This window comes from Phocoena sinus, chromosome 14 (genome assembly GCF_008692025.1).
Source record: "Phocoena sinus isolate mPhoSin1 chromosome 14, mPhoSin1.pri, whole genome shotgun sequence".
In the NCBI taxonomy this organism is placed as follows: Eukaryota; Metazoa; Chordata; class Mammalia; order Artiodactyla; family Phocoenidae; genus Phocoena; species Phocoena sinus.
This window is the reverse complement of record NC_045776.1, coordinates 17,639,985-17,664,113: the sequence shown is the minus strand read 5'-3', so window position 1 is coordinate 17,664,113 and position 24,129 is coordinate 17,639,985. Positions and strand designations below refer to the sequence as shown.

Genomic DNA, 24,129 nt, shown 5'->3' with positions numbered 1-24,129 from the left:
CTATTAAGTATGATGTTAGCTATAAGTCTTTCTTAGATGAGCTGGATGTTGAGGAAGTTCCCTCCTATTCCTAGTTTGCTGAGATTTTAAAATTGTGAATGGATGTTAGATTTTGTCAGATGATTTTTCTGCATCCATTGAAATTATCAAATGAATTTTCTCCTTTATTTTCTCAGTAAGTCCAAGAACATTGACTTCTGAATTTTAAGAAACCTTGCAATCCTGGGGTAGATCACACTTGGTCATGATGAATTATCCTTTTTATAGATTATTGGATATAATTTGCTAAAATTTTGTTAAGAGTTTTTATGTGTATGATCATGAGGGATTTGGGTCTAGAGTTTTTCATTTCAATAATGTGTTTGTTCAATTTTGGTAACAGGATAATGCTGGTCTCACAGAATGACTTAGGATGTTATCCCTTTTCTTGTGTTTTCTGGAAGGGCATGTGTAGAATTGATACTATTTTTTACTTGTTTGATCTGTTTTACCAGTGAGAATATGTGGGCATAGGGTTTTCTTTATGGGAAGATTTTTTTAACTACAAATTTAAATGGTTTAATAGATATAGAGCTATTTAGGTGTTTTTTTTTTTTAATTCATCTTGGGTGAACTTTGGTAATTTGTGTCAAATTTATTGGCAAAAAGTTGTTTAATATTCTCTTATTTTCCTTTCAATATCATATCTGTAGGATTTGAAATGACATCCCCTATCTCATTTCTATTATTCATAACTTATGTTTTTTCTCTTTTTTCTTGATCAGTCTAGTCAGTAACTTAGCAGTTTTGTAGTTCTTAACCAGCTTTGGGTTTCATCAGTTTTTAATGTTGTTCTTCTGTTTTCTATTTCGTTTATTTCTGCTTTGCTTGTTATTATTTCACTTCTTTTCCTTTAAATTTGCTTGTATTTTTTTTTTTTTTTTTTTTTTTTTGTGGTACGCGGGCCTCTCACCTCTGTGGCTCCTCCCGTTGCGGAGCACAGGCTCCAGACGCGCAGGCTCAGCGGCCATGGCTCACGGGCCCAGCCGCTCAGCGGCATGTGGGATCTTCCCGGACCAGGGCACGAACCCGTGTCCCCTGCATCGGCAGGCGGACTCCCAACCACTGCGCCACCAGGGAAGCCCTGCTTGTATTTTTTATTTTTATTTTTTTAGAGTAGAACCTGAGGTCATGGATATAAAACTTTTCTTCTTTCCTGATATAGGCAGTCAGCACTACAAATTTACCCTAAGTACAGCTTTAGTAGCATCCCACATATTTCGATATGTTTTCCTTTTACTTTTTCTTTCGACTTTTTCTTTTATCCCTGGGTAATTTATTATTGAGTTAAATTTGCAAACATTTGGGAACTTTCCAAGGATCTTTCTGCTATTGATTTCTAATTTATGGTCAGATAATATACTTTGTATGGTTTGGATTCTTTGAATATTGAGACTTGTTTTATGGCCCTAAATATGGTCTTTCTTGGTCAGTATACTGTGTGCACTTCAGATGACTGTGTATTCTGCTCTTTTTGGGTGGAGTGTTTTATAAATATCAGGTCACGTTGCTTAAGAGTATTCAAGTTTAGCATATATTAGCTGATTTTTCTGCCCACTTGGTTCTATCGTTTAGATAAGGGTATTGAATTCTGCAGCAGTTGTGGATATGTTTATCCCTCCCTGCATTTCTATCAGTTTTTGCTTAATATATTTTGAAGCTCTCTTTATTGGGTGCATAAACCTTTAGAATTGTTATTTCTTATTGATCAACAATGCATTATATATTTCACCACCATGATGGTATTGAATTTGCCCCCTTGGCCAGATCTGAGGATTTTAAAGTTGGAGTGCTTTAATGTTGCTCCTCTCAGAAAAGCCTTGAGTCTTGAGAGCAGCGAAGAAGGAACTAAAAATTGTCTTTTTCTAAAGCATTTACTTAAGGTGATAGATTTAGGAATTTCCATTTAGAACAGCACAGACGCTTGTCTTATAAAGTAAATGAAGGTTAGCAATCTGTACTGAGAATTACATAGTAAAATGCTTTAGGATGGCATTATAAAACTCATTTTCTATTTGAATATTGAAATGTAATATTTCTTTAACATATATTTGTTAAGCACTTTTGTTTTTCCTCCAAACAACTCTATTTGGGGTACAGAGAGATTAGTCTAGTGTATACTGTCTTGAATAGTTTATGTCTATCTAGAAGATAACACACGAACATAACCAATGTAGGGTAGGAGGTGGTGTTGTACAGATAAAGGGCTTTGATTCCTTGACTGCTCTTCAGCAGAGTATTATTTAGTCTCATCTCTTTACTCTGACTTCTTTTACACTGGTTTTCTTTTAAACATTTTCATCTTTCCTTATGTTTTCTTTTCCTGACTCCCACTGTAGCCCACATTGACTCACAATCTATTTTCAAGTTGGATTGCAAACATGAATATGCTTCTTTTCGATAAACTGTCACTTTATGTTGGTTAATACTTGTTCAGCTCCAAAATAATCTATATGGAATAAAGACTTTAGCTGGGAATTGGACCTTTTACAGGCATTTGGGTCTGAGAATAAAAATGATATAGTTTTGCTAACATAATTTCTCATAAACAATATCAGGGTATTTCATGGGCAAATAATTTCTTCACAAGAAGTTTATTTTGTCTAGCAGTTGGCTTGTTAATTCAGTGTTTTACAATAATTAACATTTACTGACAGTCGTACTTTTTGATAGAGACAGTATTCATTGATTAGATACTTGATTTTGCAGTTTATAAAATATCTCACTTGAGGAAGGGATCAGAGATGTCAACCAAGTAAATTTTTGTTCATGGTCATACATCCCTGAGTCTGCCCATGGCTTTAGGCTTTTCTATATTCTGACATATTGTACTTCTCTTTATCAATGCAGTAATTTCACAGCGAAAGTCTTTGGTCTGTGCCTCTTGTGCTTATCTTGACTGTGACCATATCTTTACGTTAATGGTTACATCTTTACTCAGGGGTAGGTGTGGAGGTAAGTCTAGGCAACTTAAAGTTATGTTACATTATTTGCAATTTTATTTTTAAGAAGTGGATCCAATTTAGGTTGTCTAAACTTAGAAGTAAGAGGTAGTTGTTCTTAAATTATAACCAATAGTTACTCACCATCCTTTTCCAGGATCTATAGCAAAAAACTAGGAGTACCCATGTCAGGCTAACGAAGAGGCCTGCGAATCCCTTAAAATTTTGTGTTTGAACTTATGTGCCCTTTAAAAAAAATTGCTATAGCTATAATTTAATTGCAGAAGCTCTAACTTTGGTCTGCTTTGGAAGCTCAGAGGGCAGGGCTGTTTTTTCTTTTTTGTTCACTGATCTGTCACAAGTGCTTGGAACAGTGGCTGGTACATAGAAGGAGCTCAGTAAATATTTGTTGATTGAATGAATCTATAGATACCTACTCTTTATGCTTCTAGAGTCAATATGTCAATAACTAGGAGCTGAGGCTGTAAGGGCTGACAAGAGATCCCTGCCTTCAGGGAGCTTATATCTAGTGGAGGAGATCCAGAGGAGTGCAGTTTATGATTTTAGCTGGCTGCTTATTTGCTTTTCCTACCAGAGTCTGAGTACTTTGAGAGCAGCATCTTGGTCTAATCTTTATGTTTTTATATGCTTAGCTTAGTACCTGGCATGGAGTAGGCACTGATTACATTAATCAAATGAAAGAAAATTTTGATAGCCTTCATATGTCTAATTCAAGTTAGTCTTTATATTATAATTTTATCTTTCACTATGATGAACTCTCTCCACATGGTTTTTATCTTGCTCATTTATTTATTTTGCATGTTAATGGAGACCTTTTACAAAAGGTTGTGTTTCTTTTGGTTTTTCTTTGTTTTGACTCTTTGGTTGAAGTTATAGGCCAACATGAAACTATCACTCCCTCTGAACTTACTCCAATTCTAATGTAATCCAGTGGTGATCTAGAGGCGAAGTAGAGTAACTGTATTTTTTAAACATTATCAACACTTTCGTATTTTGCCTTGATGCATATCTGTCTGTTTGTCAGAGTACCATCTTGGGCTGTTTACTCATTCTGATTTACGGTAGCTCCTCCTCCTTTCTACTTCCTGGAGCTTTGTGTTCCCTTAGTGCCCTTAGCTATTTGTGCTCTTCTCTTACCGTGTTTTAAGGGTATCCTTTTTTCTTTATGATGTTTGGTTAATGATTTATCCTAATGCTTCATGTTGATTTAAAAGATGATGAGAATGCCTGTCTACCCAAGATAAAAGTGTAGACATAAAAGAAGTTTACAGAAAGGCAGATGTTGCTCTAAGATCTCTGTATTAGGTGGCATACCCAGTGTGGAAGGCCTTTGTATTAAGTACATGGTGACTGACTCTGTTTCCTCATTGCTAATTTTTTCATGTTTTCTCCTCCTCTATCCTCTCCCTCTCAAAGCTTCATGATTCTCATATAACACTTCAGATAAAGTGATTCATTGTAAAATAATTTTATCTATCTTTTTAGTGTTTAGCTTTGAAAAAACTTCCTTTTTCAGCGTTGCATTTGGTTTTCTGTACCTTCTAGGTTATCTTTTTTTTTCTTCTGAAAAGTGTATTGAGAGGGCCATTTGTGTATATCTGCCGGGAGGGTAATGAGGTTTAGACCAATATGTAGGGAGCACTTGCTACCAAAAGTATGTTTGCTTTCTCCCCTATATAGATTTTTCATATCACAATGGCGATTGGCAAAAATGGAGCTTAGATTTAGATTTCAAAGGAAGACTGAGGTAGACCTGTTCAAAGACAGAAACCATGGCTATTGTCATTTTGAATACTTCTATATATGCCATTTAAAGGGAAACCAGAGCATATGTGTGCACATATATGTTGTCACACATGTTTATCTTCGTCTGTCTTTTCATGTGAGAGTAAGCCGTTGTGAAGAGGCTCTTAGCTGCAACATTACCTAAAGAACTTTCTCAGGTAAAATAAGAGAACTTGTGTCAGTTCTGTCACCATTTTGAAGCTGGGCTGAGACTATTTTCCCTTGTGTTTTACTGATCCTTAATAAGAGGAGCAAATTGGTATGAGGAGCAAAAAGTTGACATGGCAGCTTTTCTATTACAAGAAATTAAATGCTCGCTTATGATTTATGGTATAAATCTTCGATGTTCAGTGCCATACATAAATTATTCAGATTTATTATGTGTCATTAAATCTTGAGCTTTTTATTATGGTAGTGTACTTTTTTCTTCTAATTTCTATTGCTGACTTTTCTATATGTGGACAGTTTTTAAAGCTGTGGTAGAGTTTAATTTCAGTATTCTCAATGAATTATGAAAACAGTTCTAGATTCTGCAGTTTCAGTTATGAGGTAGTCTGACTAAAGTATTTCTTGATGATGATGCAGAGATTTTTAAAGCATAGTAAATCTGATTCCTTGATTTCTATTACAGTATTTTTTTAATTTTAAGTGCCCACAGAATTTATTAAAGGAAAGTGTAAAAGGCTTTTTCTACATTGCAATACCATTTAAACAGGACTCCAGAAATATAATACTCAGAGCATCTGTTTATTTCTCTCATTACAAATAAAGCTATATATGTTGAACATTATTCTATTAAGACATATTCTAGCAGTTTTGCCAGTAGCATTTCTAGTGTCCTTTTGACTTGTGATTTAGGGAAAACATTATAGTTTAATCCCACTCCTTATTTGACCTAGCTAGGGAAATGATCACTGATTCCTAAACTTTGGTTTGTTTGTATTGAATTTTTTCACCTTACCATTCTAGTGTCCTTTCAGAATTAATGATAAAGTCAGACAAAGTTAACCCAGACTTTTCAGGAATAATAATTTCTCCTTTATTTAAAGTGAAATTATAGAAAACCCCAGCTGTTGGAAACCACCAGAGGAACTTGCTCAACAATTTTGGTGGCATGAAAGCTAAAACCTGTAAATTTACTCCTTGCCACCAAAGGCTTACCAACTTTTTGCATGGGTAATGGAATATTTTATAGGCCATAATTACTGAATTTGTATTTTAAAACGATTTAAAAATGAGAAATTATTCAATGGAATATATAGAAATATTGCAGATTACTTTGCAAGATTACAATGGAATTCTTAGATCTTATGAAATATACAATTGAGAGTAATTCTAATACTTTCATAAGTATAACATTATAAAGTACTTGTAATTTCATAAGGAACAAAAAACAGGTCTGTTACAATAAAAAGAATGATAATTTCCCAGATAAAATTTTCATGTGTGCAAGAGGTGCTTCTTAGGGTATATGGAGTTGGATTTTCTGTTTTTTATTACTGCTCATATACTTCTTTTAGTTCTCCGGTTTACCTCACACGTGTCTGATTGACATTATGATGCATTCGTGAGGAAATTATGAAAAGTTGTTTTCATGCAACTGTCCTGTAGTTACAAAAGAACTTCACTGCATGAAAAGCAAACATATCATTCAGCAGACAATGCTTAATCTGTTCAGGAGCCCAAACCTATTGCTGTTCAAGGACAGAAGAAAGGAGAGGGATTAATTTGAAGATGCTTGTGCATGACATATGGTAATTTCTCCATAGGAAGGAAGTGTCAAATGGTGACCTCTAAATCTTAACGTTGACCTTCAGTTGTAGAATGTGTGCTCCATACGGTCCTTTTGCCTTTTCATGTGATAATTTAAGCTGAACATTTTCCTGGTAACATAACTTTTTGGGGGGGAGGGTGGGTGTTGTTCCATCTATTCTATAAGGATTATAGCATTCACAGTAATTATTTTAGGATATAAAGCATTTGTATCATAAAAATATTTTTTAAACTGAAGAATGGAGTTATGTTAGGAGTCTTCTAACAAGAGTTAAGTATATTTAATTTAACTTTAAATTGTTATATTTTAAAAGTTGTATTTTACAAGTTGGTATAATTTAAATTGAGTTTTTATAAAATGAGTAATAAATTGAAATGATCTCAGTGAATATTGGTTGGAGAGATTACAAAATAATTTAGGCATAATGTTAGGAAATAAATTATTAGAAAAAAATGTAACTGACAATCCGAAGACCAAAATAAACTTTTCATCATGTGATACATTTTAAAAATTGAATTACATTTTTGTGAATTCTTAATATGTTTATTGTCATTTTTTTCATTGTAGCCTTAGTTATTTTAGAACTTCTTTTTATATTAGATGACACATCATTCAACTATAAATAGATTTTGGTTTGAACTACACTGTGATTGCTATTCAATAAAATATATCATTTTACTGCCATAATCCTTAATAATCATACCTCTCTGATTAAAGCATCATTTTTCAGTTCTACATTTACTATATTTTGCCAACCTTGTTTTTTAGTATTCACTAACACTGAGCTTTTTTTCAGAAACCACTGTATCTCAATTCTCTCCCCTTTTATTTCTTCTATTTTCTGCTGCAAGTTGCTGCACCTGTCGTTTCTGCTCGGTCTGATGCTGATCACTCTGGCTCTGACCCTGCTTCTACTCCTGCTTTACATACCTGTTTCTTAGTAAATGAAGGTATTCTCTCTCAACTTTCTAACAACTTTCTTTCAATCTGTGCTTTATTCTAGTATATGTTCTTTTTATCTAATTTATACATTCATCTGCTTTGTTATGTGTGAGATCCTAAAGTTTCCATTTTATAACTTGATTTGCTAATGTCAGTAATAAGGGTCGATTATAAAAATGTAATGTTATTCCTGGCTGGTATAAACCATGTTTCCTGTAATCTAGAAGGCTATTAAAGGAGTGCAAAGATGCTAATCTATGATATGAAGTAGGCATTAAAAAGGGGGTTGGTTTTCATGATGATGTTTGCCATGTGATCTCTGGTGTTAGAGCTAATTAATTTATTTTACATGTATCATTACTCTGTGACAGACACTCTTTATTCTCTGTACACAACATGTGCCCTGGTTAGAGGGGAAAGTATTTTTGGAGCTCTGAAAATGTTAATGGAATCTACAAACCTTTATTCCCCAAGAGCTATCTAGGATTATTTATACTGACTAGAAGCTTAACGGAACTTGTGAGCTGTGAGTTATATCCAGTCTCTTCATTGTGGGGTCAGTCTTCACCAGTTTATATAATATAAAAATGAGTAAATTTACAAAATCTCATATGTAACCCAGAATGATTCTAACTCTTCACTAAAAGCAATAATGCCAGTTTATTCAAACAGAAAGAGTGATACAATATCTATAAAATACAGAGCCCATGTTCTAAGTATCATTCCTTCGGAAAGAAAACATGGTACCGTAAAAGTATAACACATTTTTTGTTTGGTTTCCTTGTCATAGACCTGTACTAAGGTTTGTATGTTGAGATTGGATTTTAGCAAAAATAATTAGGGTCATATTTGTTAAGCTATTGTGAAAGGTAGTAATTCGTTGGTTCAAAAACAAGCTGTTGGGGCTTCCCTGGTGGCGCAGTGGTTGAGAGTCCGCCTGCCGATGCAGGGGACACGGGTTCGTGCCCCGGTCTGGGAAGATCCCACATGCCGCGGAGCGGCTGGGCCCGTGAGCCATGGCCGCTGAGCCTGCGCGTCCGGAGCCTGTCCTCCGCAACGGGAGAGGCCACAACAGTGAGAGGCCCGCGTAACGCATAAAAAAAAAAAAAAAAAAAAAAAAAAAAACAAGCTGTTGACTTTGGACCATGGTGAGAATCATCTTCATATTAAAATTTAGCTCATTAGTACACTTCATACTTTTATGAGACATTAAAACATTTAAGAAGTTACTAGGTAGTAATTTGTTTATATATATTTGTGTATGTATGTATGTATATATATGCCTCTGTTGAAAATAAATTATAATCTAAAATGTGTGTGCTCATCACCTTAATTAATGTAATTATATATTCTTAGTTGTTGAGAATTTCCTTACTGAAAAGGTGAATCTTTACATAGGTAGCTTGTCTCTCTCGCTCTCTCTCACTCATACCCTCTTTAACAATCCCAATAATCATTTTGAGTTTTATGGTAGGGTTTTTGTTGTTTTTGTTTTAGAATACTACAGCTTAGATTATTTCAGAACACTGATTTGCTAAAATTTTGTGGTCACAGATAACTCACCTTGTAATATGAACACTTTTAAAATAGGGTGGAAATGATTACTTGAGAATGTCTGGATACTAGTACTTTTAAGTATTGCAGTGGTTTACATTGTTATCTTTATATAATCAGTTTCCATATTGTGGAATAGAATTTTGGAAAAAACAACTTTTATTCCCATAGATTAGAGTTAATGATACCTAAAATTTTATAAATTTTAGATTGTTCTTATTTTGGGGAATGTAGGAATTCAATTTTTCCTTTCAAACTTGGTGTTAGTTTACTTAAGTTATGATTGTGACTAAACTTCTGATTCATTTTGTAAGAAAAGGGATCAATAAGTACGTTAATTAAAGGCCCTCTGACAGAGAATAGAAAACATCTCTGTTGACTGATACGAAGATAATACCAGATGGCCAGGCCTTAAGTGACATGAACTTATCTTTGGATATCTGTGTGAGTGCCCTTTTAACTGTTAGTAGGTTCGAATCTAGAGCTCTGGTGTGTGTTTATTTCTGTGCTTTTCTAAACCTGAATATATGTCTTATTTTAGAGGGCATGTTTAGAAATGTGTTTTTCTTGTGGAATTGGTATATACTTAATGTGGAAATTTATTTTTATTTGTTTTAAAACTTTTAGAGTTCTTAGAGCTGAAATTCGAGAGGAAATACATTTAGAAATGAAATACATTTGTTATATCTTTGTACAAAATATCTAATAATAAATTGAAATCATAACATAATTGAGCATATCTCCCCTTTTTGGTTTAGGTTTGGTATACTTACATGCAGAAAAATATTGGAATTAGGGGGAATACCAAAGCATTTATAATATATTACATTTTAACAGGATGGAGTCAGTTGGCTGCTATGCATTGTGTTATGCTGCCAGACCTGCTGGGATTGGACAGATTTAGGCCCCCGCTTCTAGAGATGCTGGCTCGGAGATGGCAAGATCGATGCTTGGAGGTAATATCGAGGTGATGTGGATAGAAAACAAAAACATTAAAAAGGCACTGGACACGTGTAAATTTGAAGCAGAAATGTTATTTTTATCTAACTTCTTATCACCTGTTTATTATGTGATAGAAAATATGGATCCAATGATTCTAAACAGTAATGTTTCAACTTGCATATTTGTTTACTTTTTTTTTAATCTAGTGAGTATTTGATCAAAAGTTTTATATACTTATGGAACAGTTTCTTAAGTATTGATTTCTGTGCAGACCATACACATACATACACACACACATACATACAGCCCACCTCCGCCCCAGATTGCACATTCAGGTATAATCACATCAATCAAATTCTAAGTGAATAACCATAGTCCAGTGGAAGGTCCTGTGTTATAATAGAAGGGGAAGGTCTTTGGAATTAGAAGAGACCTGGGTTTAAAAATCAGTTCTGCCAGTTATTAACTTTGTGACCCTAGGCGATGTACTTAACCTATTTGAAGCTCATTTGTAAAGTGGGGATAATAATATATTCCTCACAGGATTGCTGTCAGGATCAAATAAGATAATGCAAGTAGCACAGTAAGTACAGAACCTGACACATGGTAGGAGCTCAGTAAATGGTAGCTGTTATTTTGTGTTAATGGACTTGTGTGGTATTAGATATTGCTTGCAATATAATATCACCAGGGATTTGGAAATGTTTTATGGAGATTTTGCTTATTATAGCATTTGACCCATATAGCTATAGCAGTTTATGTCATTGAAAAGTTTTAATTTACCAAATTTAAGTAGCATCCTGTCCCTTTCCTGGTCTCCCTTCCCTCAACTCCAAGTGGAATTGCAGCATACTGAAATGTTCATGGTTTTGCATTTGAATAATGTTTGAATTCACTTCAAAAGTTAGTTATAGTTAAAAACAATTTTTATTTGAATTCTTATCAGGTGCTACCGAGTTATCTCTTCAATTATAAATACTCAATAAATTGATTGGTACATACCTTGACAGTTGTCTAGCTTCTTTGAACCAATGGGTGTGGCACTTTGGCCAAAATAAAACAAAACTAAACTAAAACTGCAACATAAAAGTGTGTGCCATGTTGAAAGAAAAATTGAGATAATATAATTTTGAAAAATAGTTTCCTTTTATAGAATTAATGCCATTTCATAGGAATATATTTGCTTGTTTGTTGAAAACAAATTGTTTAAGCCAGTCTTAGGTATACGTGAATTGCGTGGATTAATACATATATGTTTGTGTAAGCAATATCTGTTTAACATTATAATAGAAAGAAATCCACTAGACAAGGTTAAATTTCTTCAGGCTGAAAGAGAAAACATTTAATAATTCTAACAGTGATTTTTTAACAATAATATTTATATGGAAATTAAAAAAATTTTAAATGCCAAATTAAAGTACAAAAATATTTTTGTGCAAGCCTTGGAAAATGAAGTTTTAAACCCCAAACTGATTAAACGTTCAAACATTATTCTATTAGTGTTAAAGTATTTTTAAGTGAGATCATTAACTGAAAATCTTTGATTTGCTTGCATCCAGTTTATTCAACTTTAGTACTTACTTCATTGTTTGGTTAGTAGTATTTCTCATGTAAATAAATGTGGTTTGTATATTTTCTAGCTTTCTTTCATTATGAACTTGCTCGTGTTTAAACACCTCACTCACTGGTCTGCTTCCGTTATTTGCATTTGGTTCTGTGGTCTTAGGTCAGAGAAGCCGCACAGGCCCTGCTTCTAGCAGAACTGAGAAGAATTGAGCAGGCGGGACGGAAGGAGGCCATTGATACCTGGGCTCCTTACTTACCTCAGTACATGGACCACGTCATGTCACGTAAGAGCTCTCATGTTTTTCTACAAAGCTTTTCATGCATGTGTAGGAAAGTACCAAAACTTGCACTTATGCTTGCTACTGCCTATTACCAAAAGTGAATCATTGACCTTAAGGTGAAAACAGGGGATCCTCAAATTCTGCTCATTCATTTTCTGAATCCTTACGGTTTGGAGTTTGGTTTTGTAAAAAGTTATGTAAAATAAATATCTAAATGTTCACAAATTCACTGACCCTTATAAAGTTAACCCTGAATCGAAAATTCTACCCTGTTAACACTAGCATCTGTCTCTGCCTATTATTATGATTGTGGGTACCAACTTTTTAGATATTGATCTGATATGTAAGTACAAATACAAGGCAGATCATTCCAAGTGGAAGTTGGAATTGCAAATCCTTAAGAATCATCTGGTAGGTTTAGACCAGTTGAAAAAGAGAAAAATAGCAAGGATTTTGACTGAAGAATCTTTCAAAAGAGTATAATTTCAATGGACTGGGAAAGATCATGGGAAAAATTGTTGACATTCTGGAATAGGTTTTGTAAAGTAAAACCTTTGCAATTATCCTGCTAGGTCTAAAGTGCATTGAAGAAAAGTTACAGTGTGCTGTGATAATTTTTTTCTTTTTAGGAAAAGTATGCTTCATTCCCAACTCATCATTTAATTCGTTCTTTATTCTTCTAAAGAAGAATTCAGAATTAAAAGTTTAACCTGTTATACTGTGTATAAGATAAATCAATTTCACTTTTTTAAAAGGATAAAGTCTCAATGAATCTTAAAAAAAACTTTTTTACTGTGGAAATTTGTCCTGGGTATAGGTGCATTCATTTTAAGTGACCTTTTGTCAATACCAGTTATTCTCATTTATGAGATACTCATTATACATGTCAAGACAAACAATACATGATTGTATAAGATAGAAAATGAAAATAAGGTTCAAAAAGGGTTATAATTGTTATAACTGGTATAAGTCTACCAGATGTTTGCCAGTGGTGAGTATAGTGGTTGTTTAATTTAGTATGTGACCTTGGACACTTAACCTTTTTTCAGCCTCAGTTTTGTCACAGATGAAATGAAGATGATATAGTAGGACTTTATAGGATTATTTTGAGTATGTAGTGAGTGAATCTTTGTGAAGCACATGGAACAGTACCTAAGCAGTCGTAAGCTCTATATATTTGTTAAATAAACACATTTATAATCTATAAAAATGCAAATGTATGTTTCACATATAACCAAAACATCACACATTAACAACTCTAGTTACAAATTCTTTAACCTAAATAGGTAACAGACTGTTTACTGAGAGAGTATTGGTTTTTATTTGCTTACTGGGAACTTTTCTATTTTAATAAAAGGAAATTAAGTTAAAAATCCCAGGGTCTTTAGACATATGGACTCTATGTAAGGTATTCGGCTTAAAGTTCTTATTTAAGTATGTATAGGTTTAAAATTTTGTAGAATATAAAAAAAAAATTGGGGGGCTTCCCTGGTGGCGCAGTGGTTGAGAGTCCGCCTGCCGATGCAGGGGACACGGGTTCGTGCCCCGGTCCGGGAAGATCCCATATGCCGCGGAGCGGCTAGGCCCGTGAGCCATGGCCGCTGAGCCTGCGCGTCCGGAGCCAACAGGAGAGGCCACAACAGTGAGAGGCCCGCGTACTGCAAAAAAAAAAAAAAAAAAATTGGGATTAAAAAAGCTCTCCTTTTGAGTATTTGGATAGTCTGGCATGGTGCTCTTTGTTCAGTATCTTGTGGCTATTAACTTCATAGTATTCGAGAAAATAAAATTAGCTCATCAGCTCATCATAAACCTTATTGAATATAAGATGCTCAAATTTAAGGACAAACTATGAGTATAGTACTGTAAAGTAGACTGAAGGTGAAACTAAATAGCAAATTGCTAGAGATTCTTTTAAGAGGAGAACACTATGGAAATTAGGAAATATGGAGAAACATTTTCAAGACAGCTTTATTTAGAATGGACTAGTGTAGAGTGGAAGATTGATTAAAGAAGAATAAGTAGATGGGAGGCTGTTACAGAAGGGGGGATATGGGACCAGACCAAAATGTAGATAGGGGAAGAATAAAAAACAATTCTAAGCCTAAATTACAGATTGCATATAAAGGTCTAAGGAAAACATGAGAGGTTAGTACAGTGTTGTATTTTTGACAGTTTGGGAAGAGAGGTGCCATTAGCAATGGTGGTGGATGCCATTTTATTTTATTTTTCCTGGAAAAAAGAGAATGGTTTTTTCATCACTGTTTAAATAAGCACAAACTAGATTGTTCTTATGTCAAATTTAAATCTTTCCATTTACATAAATTAAAGTTCTTGGTATTTAGCAACAGTATCTAGGAGTACTTTATAAATTAACAGAAGGCTGGCTAAAACTTTCATCTTATCACTTACTATAAAATTGTATTTTTAGTGAAAGAATAAACAAATATGCATTCTGCATGTAACTAAAACACCTCATACTAACAACCCCTGCTATAATATGTTAGTCTATTCTGGAACTTTTACATTGATTGAGTGTAAAATTAGTCTTAGTTTGCTTTACTGAGAGCTTTCTATTTTAATAAAAGGGTGTCAAGCTAAAGGAGTAGGGATTCTGAATGTGTGAAAGGAGAAGAAAGCATACAAAAAATGAGGAATGACCACATAGGGCTGTTGGACAGATTTGCTGTCCAAAGGGATCAAAAGGTTCTAGAGCCAGCTGGTGGACAGCCCACGCCTGCCATCAACCTGCTTGTAGCGAAATCGCTCTACCACGGCCATTTATGTTTGAGGAAGTGATTGCTGTGGCAAGTGGCAGCGTAAAGCGTTCTTTAGAGACTGAACACCTCTTTCTAGCACAGAAATCCTTTTAATCACTGAAGTAGGTAAAATATTAAGCAATACGTCTGGTAAATACACCGTACATCAGATATTTTCTTATAATTTAATCATCCGAGCATTAAAAAATATGCATTAATTGCCTAAGCAATATGGACAGCTCCTAAGTTATGACCGAGCTTGGTCTAAGAGTCCCTTTGTTAGATGTTTGTCTGAAACTCAGAAACTGCTTTTACCTGAAGAGCGGAAGGTCATCCTGGGCTGATGGACTGTGATAGCCCTTCCTCTTAGAGACCTGGAGTCTGGAGGTAGTAACTTGAGTCTGGAGGTAGGAACTTGCTCTGACTTCACACTCAGTAGGTGATTGAGCTGGGACTAAGATGACAATTCAGATCAACTGGGCATTACTGACTGGGATCTTCTGGAATTTTTTTAGGTATATGATGCAGTAACAGCCTTTTGTAGGTTTGTCTGAGAACCTAAGGAAAGCAGTGGGTCAGAAACCAGTTGCTTTTCTTAGGACTGTTGAGAGCATTGGAGAAGAAGCTTTTTGTAAAGCATACAGCCCAGTACATGATACATGTAGTGAATGCTGGTTGGCAGTCCACTTCTCTTTCCTGTATTGGTTTCTATAGTTTTGTTCTCCTTATTGTCACCACCTCAGAATTCACTCTAATTTATATTGTCCAGGGATTCTGGCAGTAAACCAACAATCACTGGGGAGGAGAAAGGAGCAATACTCTGCCTTAACTGAAAATCCAGTTCACAGATTTTTATAAAACCCAAGTCCTAATTGAGTGATATGAGAATTTTGCTTCCGATAATGAAGCTCTGTCCTTGAACCTGTTAGGGAACATTTTATCCCTTACAAATGCAGACAGGATGTACACTTTTTTCTCTTCAATTTATTTACTTTGGTTGCACCAGGCCTTAGTTGCAGCAGGCAGGCTCCTTAGTTGTGGCTCACCGGCTCCCTTAGTTGCGGCATGTGTGCCCTGTAATTGCGGCTCGCGGACGCCTTAGTTGTGGCACGTGACCTCTTAGTTGTGGCATGTGTGTGGGACCTAGTTCCCTGACCAGGGATCGAACCCACGTCCCCTGCGTTGGAAGGCGGATTCTTAACCACTGCGCCACCAGGGAAGTCCCAGGATGTAAACTTTTTTTTTTTTTTTGATTTATTTATTTATTTTGGCTGTGTTGTTTCTGTGCGAGGGCTTTCTCTAGTTGTGGCAATTGGGGGCCACTCATCATCGCGGTGCGCGGGCCTCTCACTATCGCGGCCTCCCTTGTTGCGGAGCACAGGCTCCAGACGCGCAGGCTCCGTAGTTGTGGCTCACGGGCCTAGTTGCTCTGCAGCATGTAGGATCCTCCCAGACCAGGGCTCGAACCCGTGTCCCCTGCATTAGCAGGCAGACTCTCAACCACTGCGCCACCAGGGAAGCCCCAGGATGTAAACGTTTGATGCCTAATTTCTGATTGGAAATTTGGGGATGAGTGCACTGTGATTCTTATTCTGGTTACAGGATCAGAATTCTAAATACTGCATACATTCTTGTGATCGTGACTTAAATAAATACTCTAAATATTCTCTGAGTTATCACTCTTCAGCATGTATTCGTAACCACTTTTAAGTTCCAGACACTTTTAAAACATTTTACTGATTGTTCTTACTAAGGACGGATTACTGTTATTTTGTGAAACTGTTGTATTATGATGCAGGTGAAGGTAAAATGTTATGAGTTGTCTCAGGTTTATTTTGAAGGGAAGATATTTTGCAGAACCCAATTTTGTAGTTTTCTTATTTGTGACATTCTACATGTAGTGTTTTGATAATTGACTTTTTTTTTTTTTTTTTAATGAGGTCAAGCTTATTAAAATACACCCACACTTGCCCTTCATTCCGGGCAGTGACTACTTGGGGGTAAATGCTGATGCTTCCTGATTTCCTTTGGCCTGTGTTTCAGGGTGACCTTACAGGGCATAAGGTCACAAGCGTAATTATTTCTTGTACGTTGTGTTCTGCTTGCTCACAGTGGCTCATCTCCTTTGATTTCAGAAACATTAAACACCTAAAAGTTACTACCATTATATAAATCAAAATCTTTTCCAAAGAGGGTGCTATTGTAATTTCATGCAGTTATGGCTGGTGTAGTATTAATTTGTAAATTTATCATCTCAGATATTGATAAAAGGATGTGTAACACATCGTGTTTAATATGTATTGATGTCATCAGAAAGAACAATCCTTTGTTCTTATCGAGTCCCTGCCTTTTTTAGCTTCCTTTTGTGTTAAGGTTACCAGGGTTAGGCTAGTCTTTTTATCCCCCTTGGAAACAGAATAGGATTTCTTTGTTCAGTGAAAGACACTCCTAGTAAATGTTTTGGGTTTGACTTTCAACAAGCTACACTCTAGTACCTATTTTAACCTGGAATTGAAGTCACGTTTCTGATGGTTATAAAGTAGTGGTCATTCTGAGCACAAATGTGGATGGACCAAGACATACAAGAAGGTTAAGATGGAACTATATATTACAGAGGTAGTGGAAAACTCTTTTGTAGCTAGAAAAATAATTTAAATATTAGTGCATTCTTTGGTAGGCAGGTATTTTCAGGGTTTGCTGGTGGGGAGAGGATGGGGAAAAGGATAGTGAGGGGGTTTGATTTAAGTGAATCTCTCCACCCCTCCCCTCCTCCCGAAAGGCCTTAAACTACGCAGCAATCCTTCCTTCTTTTTTCTGTATGCCTCAGTTGTTTGGACTTCTCTAACAGTCTTGTTAGGAATGACTTTCTAGATAACTGAGGGTTTAAAAATCACTAGGTGCAGATTCTAAAAAAAAAAAGTAACCCTTTGTGTTGAAATATTTCAAAATGTCTCTGGCTTATTGAACATCTTCTCAGTAGCCAGCATTGTTGTTTTGGCCCAGGCTGTAAAATTACCACCATTTGATTATTAAAGAGAGTATTAGACTTACCTGAACGTAAAAGTACCCAGATTGCTATGCCTCTTGCATTTCATATTCTATTTTTAAAAATAATTTTTCTTTCTCCTCTTTTGATTGTCTAGTAATTGGTACCAATTTTTATTGTGGCCAGGCTGTTTTGTCTCACTCTGAGTAGCTCCTGTCCTGATTCCTGATTTACCGTTTCCAGTGTTGTGAGGCGTGCAGAAAAGCCAAGTTAACAAACTTATTTCAGTTAAATTTAAAATAAGAGTAAATTGGCTGAGAGTAGCGTCTCTCTGATGAAAAGAAACCCCCAAGCTTTAGTGTAAGCACTTTGTGGAGCCCCTGTTGGCACCTCACCTTCTGCTTACTTGACTGCTTTCTCAGGTCTTCTCTGGCATTCTGCGTGTATGTATCTTTTGGAGAAAAATATTCTAATAAAATTGGGGAAAGAAAGGTGGAAATCATTTGGTTGTTCACTAAGAACTGATATTTCTAAAAAGACCCCTTTTATAACTAGTGCCTGTTTTGTGAATCAGCTGAAATTAAAGCATGAGATTTCCTTAGAAATCTTTATCACAGTTGTCTTATGGCGTACACAAAACCAGTTGGAAATGATTGTGCATTGTGATTAGAAAGGGAAAGTATTAAATTATGCCTAAGTGATGTACGTGGAAAGTATTTCATGTTCTGTGGGAGTTCCTGTATCGTGAGGCAGAAAGGGTTTGTCTTAAGACAAACTGTATTATGCACGGCGCGCTGTAGCTGTAATGTATCTGTTTGCAGTCGTTTCATTGAGACCTAAGGGATTTGTTCCTCTTTCTTCTTCCGGAGTGCCAGAGCTGTTGAGCTTACTTTTAAGTACTTTAGACTGATCGTGTGTTTAACAGCTTAAACTGTTCTACTTATCTATATTTGGCTACTAACCTAAGAGAATAAGTGAAATTTCTTCTTAATCGGTCACAGCTATCTAAAGGAAAATCCTTTTGTTTCATGTGACTGGAGTTCTTTGAGGTGATATTTAATTTTTTTGTAATTTTCCTATTATCCTTTGAACAAGTTTTGGAACTTAGAGTAGTAAAGTGGTAAATTAAAAATGAAAGCATTGTTGGATTGATTGGTTATTTAGACCTTACTGCTAAGTAATAAACAGAAAACTCTGTCACCCAGTGAGGCTGTGGGTTAGGAACTCCGCAGGATTAAGCGTGGAGTCCTCTGTAGAAGAGGCTGTAATGATATAGCCAGCAGTCTGGTTTCAGGTTATCAGTAGGAGCCTGGTGACAGTTTTCCACCTTGTGGAACAAAGCAAGGAGTGGAGCGGGAGGAAATTCAGTAACTCGTTCCTTGGTGAACAGGGAGGAGTTGAGATTCCATCGAGTGTGAGGCTCCTTGCCTGCTCCCCATTCCTCCCCATTCCATTCACGGAACCCTGGTTATCAACTGGCTCCTGTGGAAAAGCTTCTGGAGTGGAAAGGATTTGAAATAATTTCGGTTATTTTCTCATGTCCCCGCCTTCTCCTCTTGACAGGCTTCCCACTCTCCCTCCCTTCAATGCAGAAATTAACTCTGCTAGAGCTGTAGTCCATGGCAAGGCCCCTAGGAGGCGTGGCTGGCTTTCTTTGAGGTGTTTGTACACTTAACTACCTGCTTTAAGAAGTTGAAGGTACTTAAGCCTATGCAGACAACTTATAAAAGAAAAACTCATTCAACTGGTGACACACTGTTTTACAAAAATGGTGTTCAAATTGAAACGCCTGGTATACCTTTAGCAGAGGTTCTAGTGGCCTTTGCTATAATAAATGACTTAATATTAGTTGCTATGAAGAGTATGATATTGATTTGTGCCGTTAGTCTCTTGCTGATTTGCTGAAGAACAAAAATGTATAATGCTAATGGAAATAAAGTACTTTACAAAACACTGTGCACAAATACTGGCACATGTCTTTGTAATAGAACAAGTGTCTAGTAAGCTTTTGAGTATAAATTTTCTTTATTCTCGTACAGATTATTTCAGTACAGATACTTAGAGTCCTGTTGAACTTGCTTTTACAGAGCAAAAAGCTGAATTGATGGTCTTGTGATGTATTAAATCTTCAGATACTGAATATGCACGAACAAATCCAACTTGGGTGGGATGTGAAGCGTTTATAGTTTTGCACCACATTTCTAATTTTATTATTGCCTTATATTGACTGGATATTATGTATAATTGCATTGTTTTAATATTTTAGTTCAAAGCCTTGCTATGATCTGCACGTGACCGAATAGATCTTACCGTTCGGAAGGAAAACAGTAATTTAAAGTTATTATAAGAAAAAATTACGTGAACCTATTTTGCCTGTAATATTTATATTGTAATAGCAAATGGTAGATTTTGTTCTAGTGTTGTTTATAAATTCTGGGATTAAAATGATCAAATTATGCTAAAATATTTTTGCCTAATTCATTCTCCTTCCTGTTCGCTGCTTTTTGGGGAAAGAATGATTTTTTTTTTTTTTTTTTTTTGCGGTACGCGGGCCTCTCCCGTTGCGGAGCACAGGCTCCGGACGCGCAGGCCCAGCGGCCATGGCTCACGGGCCCAGCCGCTCCGCGGCACGTGGGATCTTCCCGGACCGGGGCCCGAAACCCGTGTCCCCTGCATCGGCAGGCGGACTCTCAACCACTGCGCCACCAGGGAAGCCCAAGAATGATATTTTATTTCTCCTTAGTAATATTGTCCCAAAGATTTGTTATGTCTACTATGTATTTTTATTAAGCAAGTTGTGATACAAACAAGTGTTTTAAATGTGTTTTAATATCGTGCATGTGCATGGCATTTGCAGGCTTGGTTAGTATCTAAGCACCTCTAGTCCACAAACATAAAGAAAAAAAATTGTTTTATTGGTTTGAGCACCCGGATTGACCCCAGCAAGATTGAGATTGATCTGCTTTCTTTCAGCCTGTTAAATGCCAATCCAGTCGTCTGTAACAGTACTTAGTGTTTCTGTAATTTTTCTGTACATATTTTCTGTGTTTGTCCTATAAAACTTACCCATCACTTGAAAAGATTCTCCGTGCTTGATTTAGAGATGAAAACAACCACAACCACCTATTTGATTGCTTTTTGTTTTTAAAGATTGTCTCTACAGTTAATGTCGGTGTTCTAATCACAGTTCTTTTTTGTAATCCTTATGAAAGGACTTTATATTTTACCAGGAAAAGATGATGAGACAGACTTACATTTGAAATGTGTACCTGGACTAAAGAACACTTAGCTTTGGGGAATGGAAATAGAAGAGGAAGGATGGGTCTTAATATTTGAATATTGCCACTGATTTTTAAGAAATATAATTAACCTACATCCCTCTGGTAATTAAACATTATTAAATAAGTTCTGGCGTACCTTGTGGATACAAAGACATAAATTTAGCTTCTTTCTGAGATTTTTTTCTGTCTCGGGCATGAAGTAAAGAAGGCTTTTTCTTTACTTTCTGCTAAGGGGTGGCTAGCAGGTCTTACTCAGGTTTTGTTTTGTTTCATTTTGTTTTGATTTTTGCTCGCTTGTTTTCTTTCTCCTAAAGCAAAGGCGAGTCTTCAAAATAAATAATATCAGAGTCAGAGCAACTAAACTAGGAGTGAATCTCTGAACCTGGGTGATGGGTAGAAGATTGGGCATTTATAGTCTTAATCTGAAGTGTCATGGTGCTTTTCATAAAATACTTACATAAGGTTGAAAGTGACCACATAATTTGGGGTATAATCTATTTTATGGTATGATCAGGATCCTGAGACCATCCCAAGCTCTCCCATATAGAAGTTGGATGGGCACTTGGGACCGGAGGCCTTTCCCATTCCATTTCATCACTTCTGTGTCCACTTCTATGGAGAAGATATTCAAGCATAGTGATTCTCAACAGGTGTAGAGTGAGAGGCAGGAGAGATGAGTTTCAAAAGGTGATTCTCCTAAACATTACTCCCTCTTCAACCAAGAATCTATAATCGTTCACTTTGTAGTTGACATTAATTAGGTAGAAAAACACTGTTTTTTCGAAGGATTTTTCTAATGGTGAATAAGCAACACATTTACCGAAGCTGATTATTAGTTGGGAAGTCCAATGGAAAGAGGGGTGTTGGAAGGTCTGGCAGCTCTTTCTGCTTCACCACGCATTAGCCGTGACCCCAGAGAGATCCCTAAGCCTCTACACTTCCTTATGTATTTCACAGTTTCTATTTATGTGAAAGGAGAAGAATGAACAAATCTGTGTTTTTTTAAACCTTTTTGATAGTAAACTTCTATGTGAAATCTTAATCAGAGTTCCAAACTATAAAACATTTTAAAAAATTAAATAATTCCTTTAGGCAGTTTAAATCTGTGTGTGCGTGTTTGGAAAATCATTTCTTGTGCATTGAAACCCTCATGCTCTTCATTTGTATTCTGACATTCGTCGTCGAAAACTAGTTAACTGTCTGTTCCCCAAAAGCCTCTTGCTCTAGCCAGTGGTTCCCCTCCTCCATGCTCCCTGCCACCACCACCAACACACACAATGGTACAGGGCAGAGTTACAAACTTTACCTTGATAAACAGAATTCCTAAGTTTTGTTATCATGCAGAACGACTTTTAGTTTCTATATAACCCTTACCATTCTGTATGGCTACCTGTGAAATATATTCTACCTCTCCAGCAGATGACTGTGTTCTTAATAGAGCTTCAGAGTAGCTTGTACCTAGTAGAGTGCTAGCAGAGTGTGGGCTTTAAACGTATTGTCTGAAATGCTCCTCGTTTTGTGTGCTCCTCATTTTTTTAATTGGTGGTGTGGTGTTCCATTTTGTGGGTGGACCATGTTTTATTCAGCAATTTTCCTGTTGATGGGCATTTGGGTTGTCTCCAGATTTTTAATATTATGGACAGGGCTGCAGTAAATAGACTTGTGCATATGTCTTTTCATTTTTTGATAGTGTATCTTGGCTACATTCCAAGAGATGAGATTGCTGAGTCTAAGGATAAATGTGTGTCTAATCTTTTGTTAGATATTGCCAAGTTCTTTGCCATAGAGGCTGTACCATTTTGCATTCTCAATGATGATGTATTTGAAGGCCTGTTTCTCTACATCATTTCCAAAAGAGTATACTGTCATGCTTTTGGAATGTTGTGACTCTGATAGATGAGAAGTGAAATGTCAGTGTTGTCTTATTTTGTATTTTTATTGTTAAGAATGAGTTTATCATCTTTTCATATATGTGTCTTGTATTTCTTTTAAAGTAACAGTTCATGTCTCTGGCTCATTTTTATATGGGGTTGTTTGATTAAACGCTTTTGATACATGGTTCAAGTATTTCCTGGTTTGTTATTTTTCTTTCTACTTTGCTTATGATGTTTTTTTTTTTCTCATCACCCAATTTATTGACCCTTTCTCGTATTGTTTCAGGATTTTGTGTCAAAATTATGGAGTTTTCCTTGCTATTGGAATTCCCCATATCGTTTCCAGTTTTTTCCTTACGTGTCATTTGGAATTGGTCCTGCTTAAGTGTGTAAAAAATGGATATTATCTTTTTCCATATGGCTATCTGTTTGTCTCCAAAGCACTTGGTAAGAAACTACCAAGTTTCTATATGTAGTTTTGTCTGTTTTCTAGTTTGTTCCATTGGCCTGTAGATAATTCATATTTTAATATTTAGTAATTTTGGCTCAAGCCCTTCTTTTTGAGGCTTCTCCTGGCTGTTCTTGCTTGTTTGTTTTTCCAAATGAACTTTGTAATCAACCTATTTAGCTCTAGGAGGGGAAAAACCTGATGGTATTTTCATTGGGATTCCATCTAATTTATAAACAAACTTAGGGAGAACTGATATTTTTATAATGTTGGATTTCTATCCAAGAATATAGAATGTCCTTTCTATCCAAGAATATAGAATGTCCTTTATTCAAGTCTGCTTTTTTGTCATTCGGGAGATTTAAAATTTTCCTTATGTAGTTTGGGACATGTATTAAGTTGTTGCTTAGGTAGTTAATTTTATTGTACTTCCATTATGACATTTAACTGTCTGTATACGTGAATACTGTTGATTTTGTTAGTTACATAACCTGATACTATTATAAAAATTTCTTACTGATTTTATAAGTGTTTCCATTGATTCTTTGGGGGTTTTTCAGATATATATAATTATATCATTTGGAAATAGAGACAGTCTTCCCTCTTCTTTTTCAACTGCTATGCCTCTGACTGCTTTCTCCTATACAGTTGTATTACCCAGTACCTCCAACACAATGTTAAATAAGGACTATGATTATCAAAAAGATTTTATTATATAGTAATAATGAGTTTCTGTATTTTGAAGGTAGAAGTTTTTAGTTTGCAGTTGAAGCTATACCATTTGGCTAACTCATATTCTCCCAGTTGGTGGGATTTGTAGGACACCTATGCACATAGTACCACTGGGAGTGGTGCCCCCCCCCCCCCAGATTACTGAGGGACTTCACCGGGAGAGTATCTGTCTCTTTCAACTCCACTCGAAGATTTCTTTATTACCC

General features: G+C 35.8%; 1 protein-coding gene across 1 annotated transcript in view; it reads left to right on the top strand.

The window, feature by feature from the left end:
• The window catches only part of WDR7 (WD repeat domain 7), a 372,564-nt gene that overhangs the window by 116,686 nt on the left and 231,749 nt on the right, over positions 1 to 24,129 (top strand). The window contains 2 exon segments of the mRNA XM_032602743.1: positions 9,895 to 10,013; positions 11,726 to 11,849. Of these exon segments, the coding sequence (XP_032458634.1) occupies positions 9,895 to 10,013; positions 11,726 to 11,849 (243 nt within the window).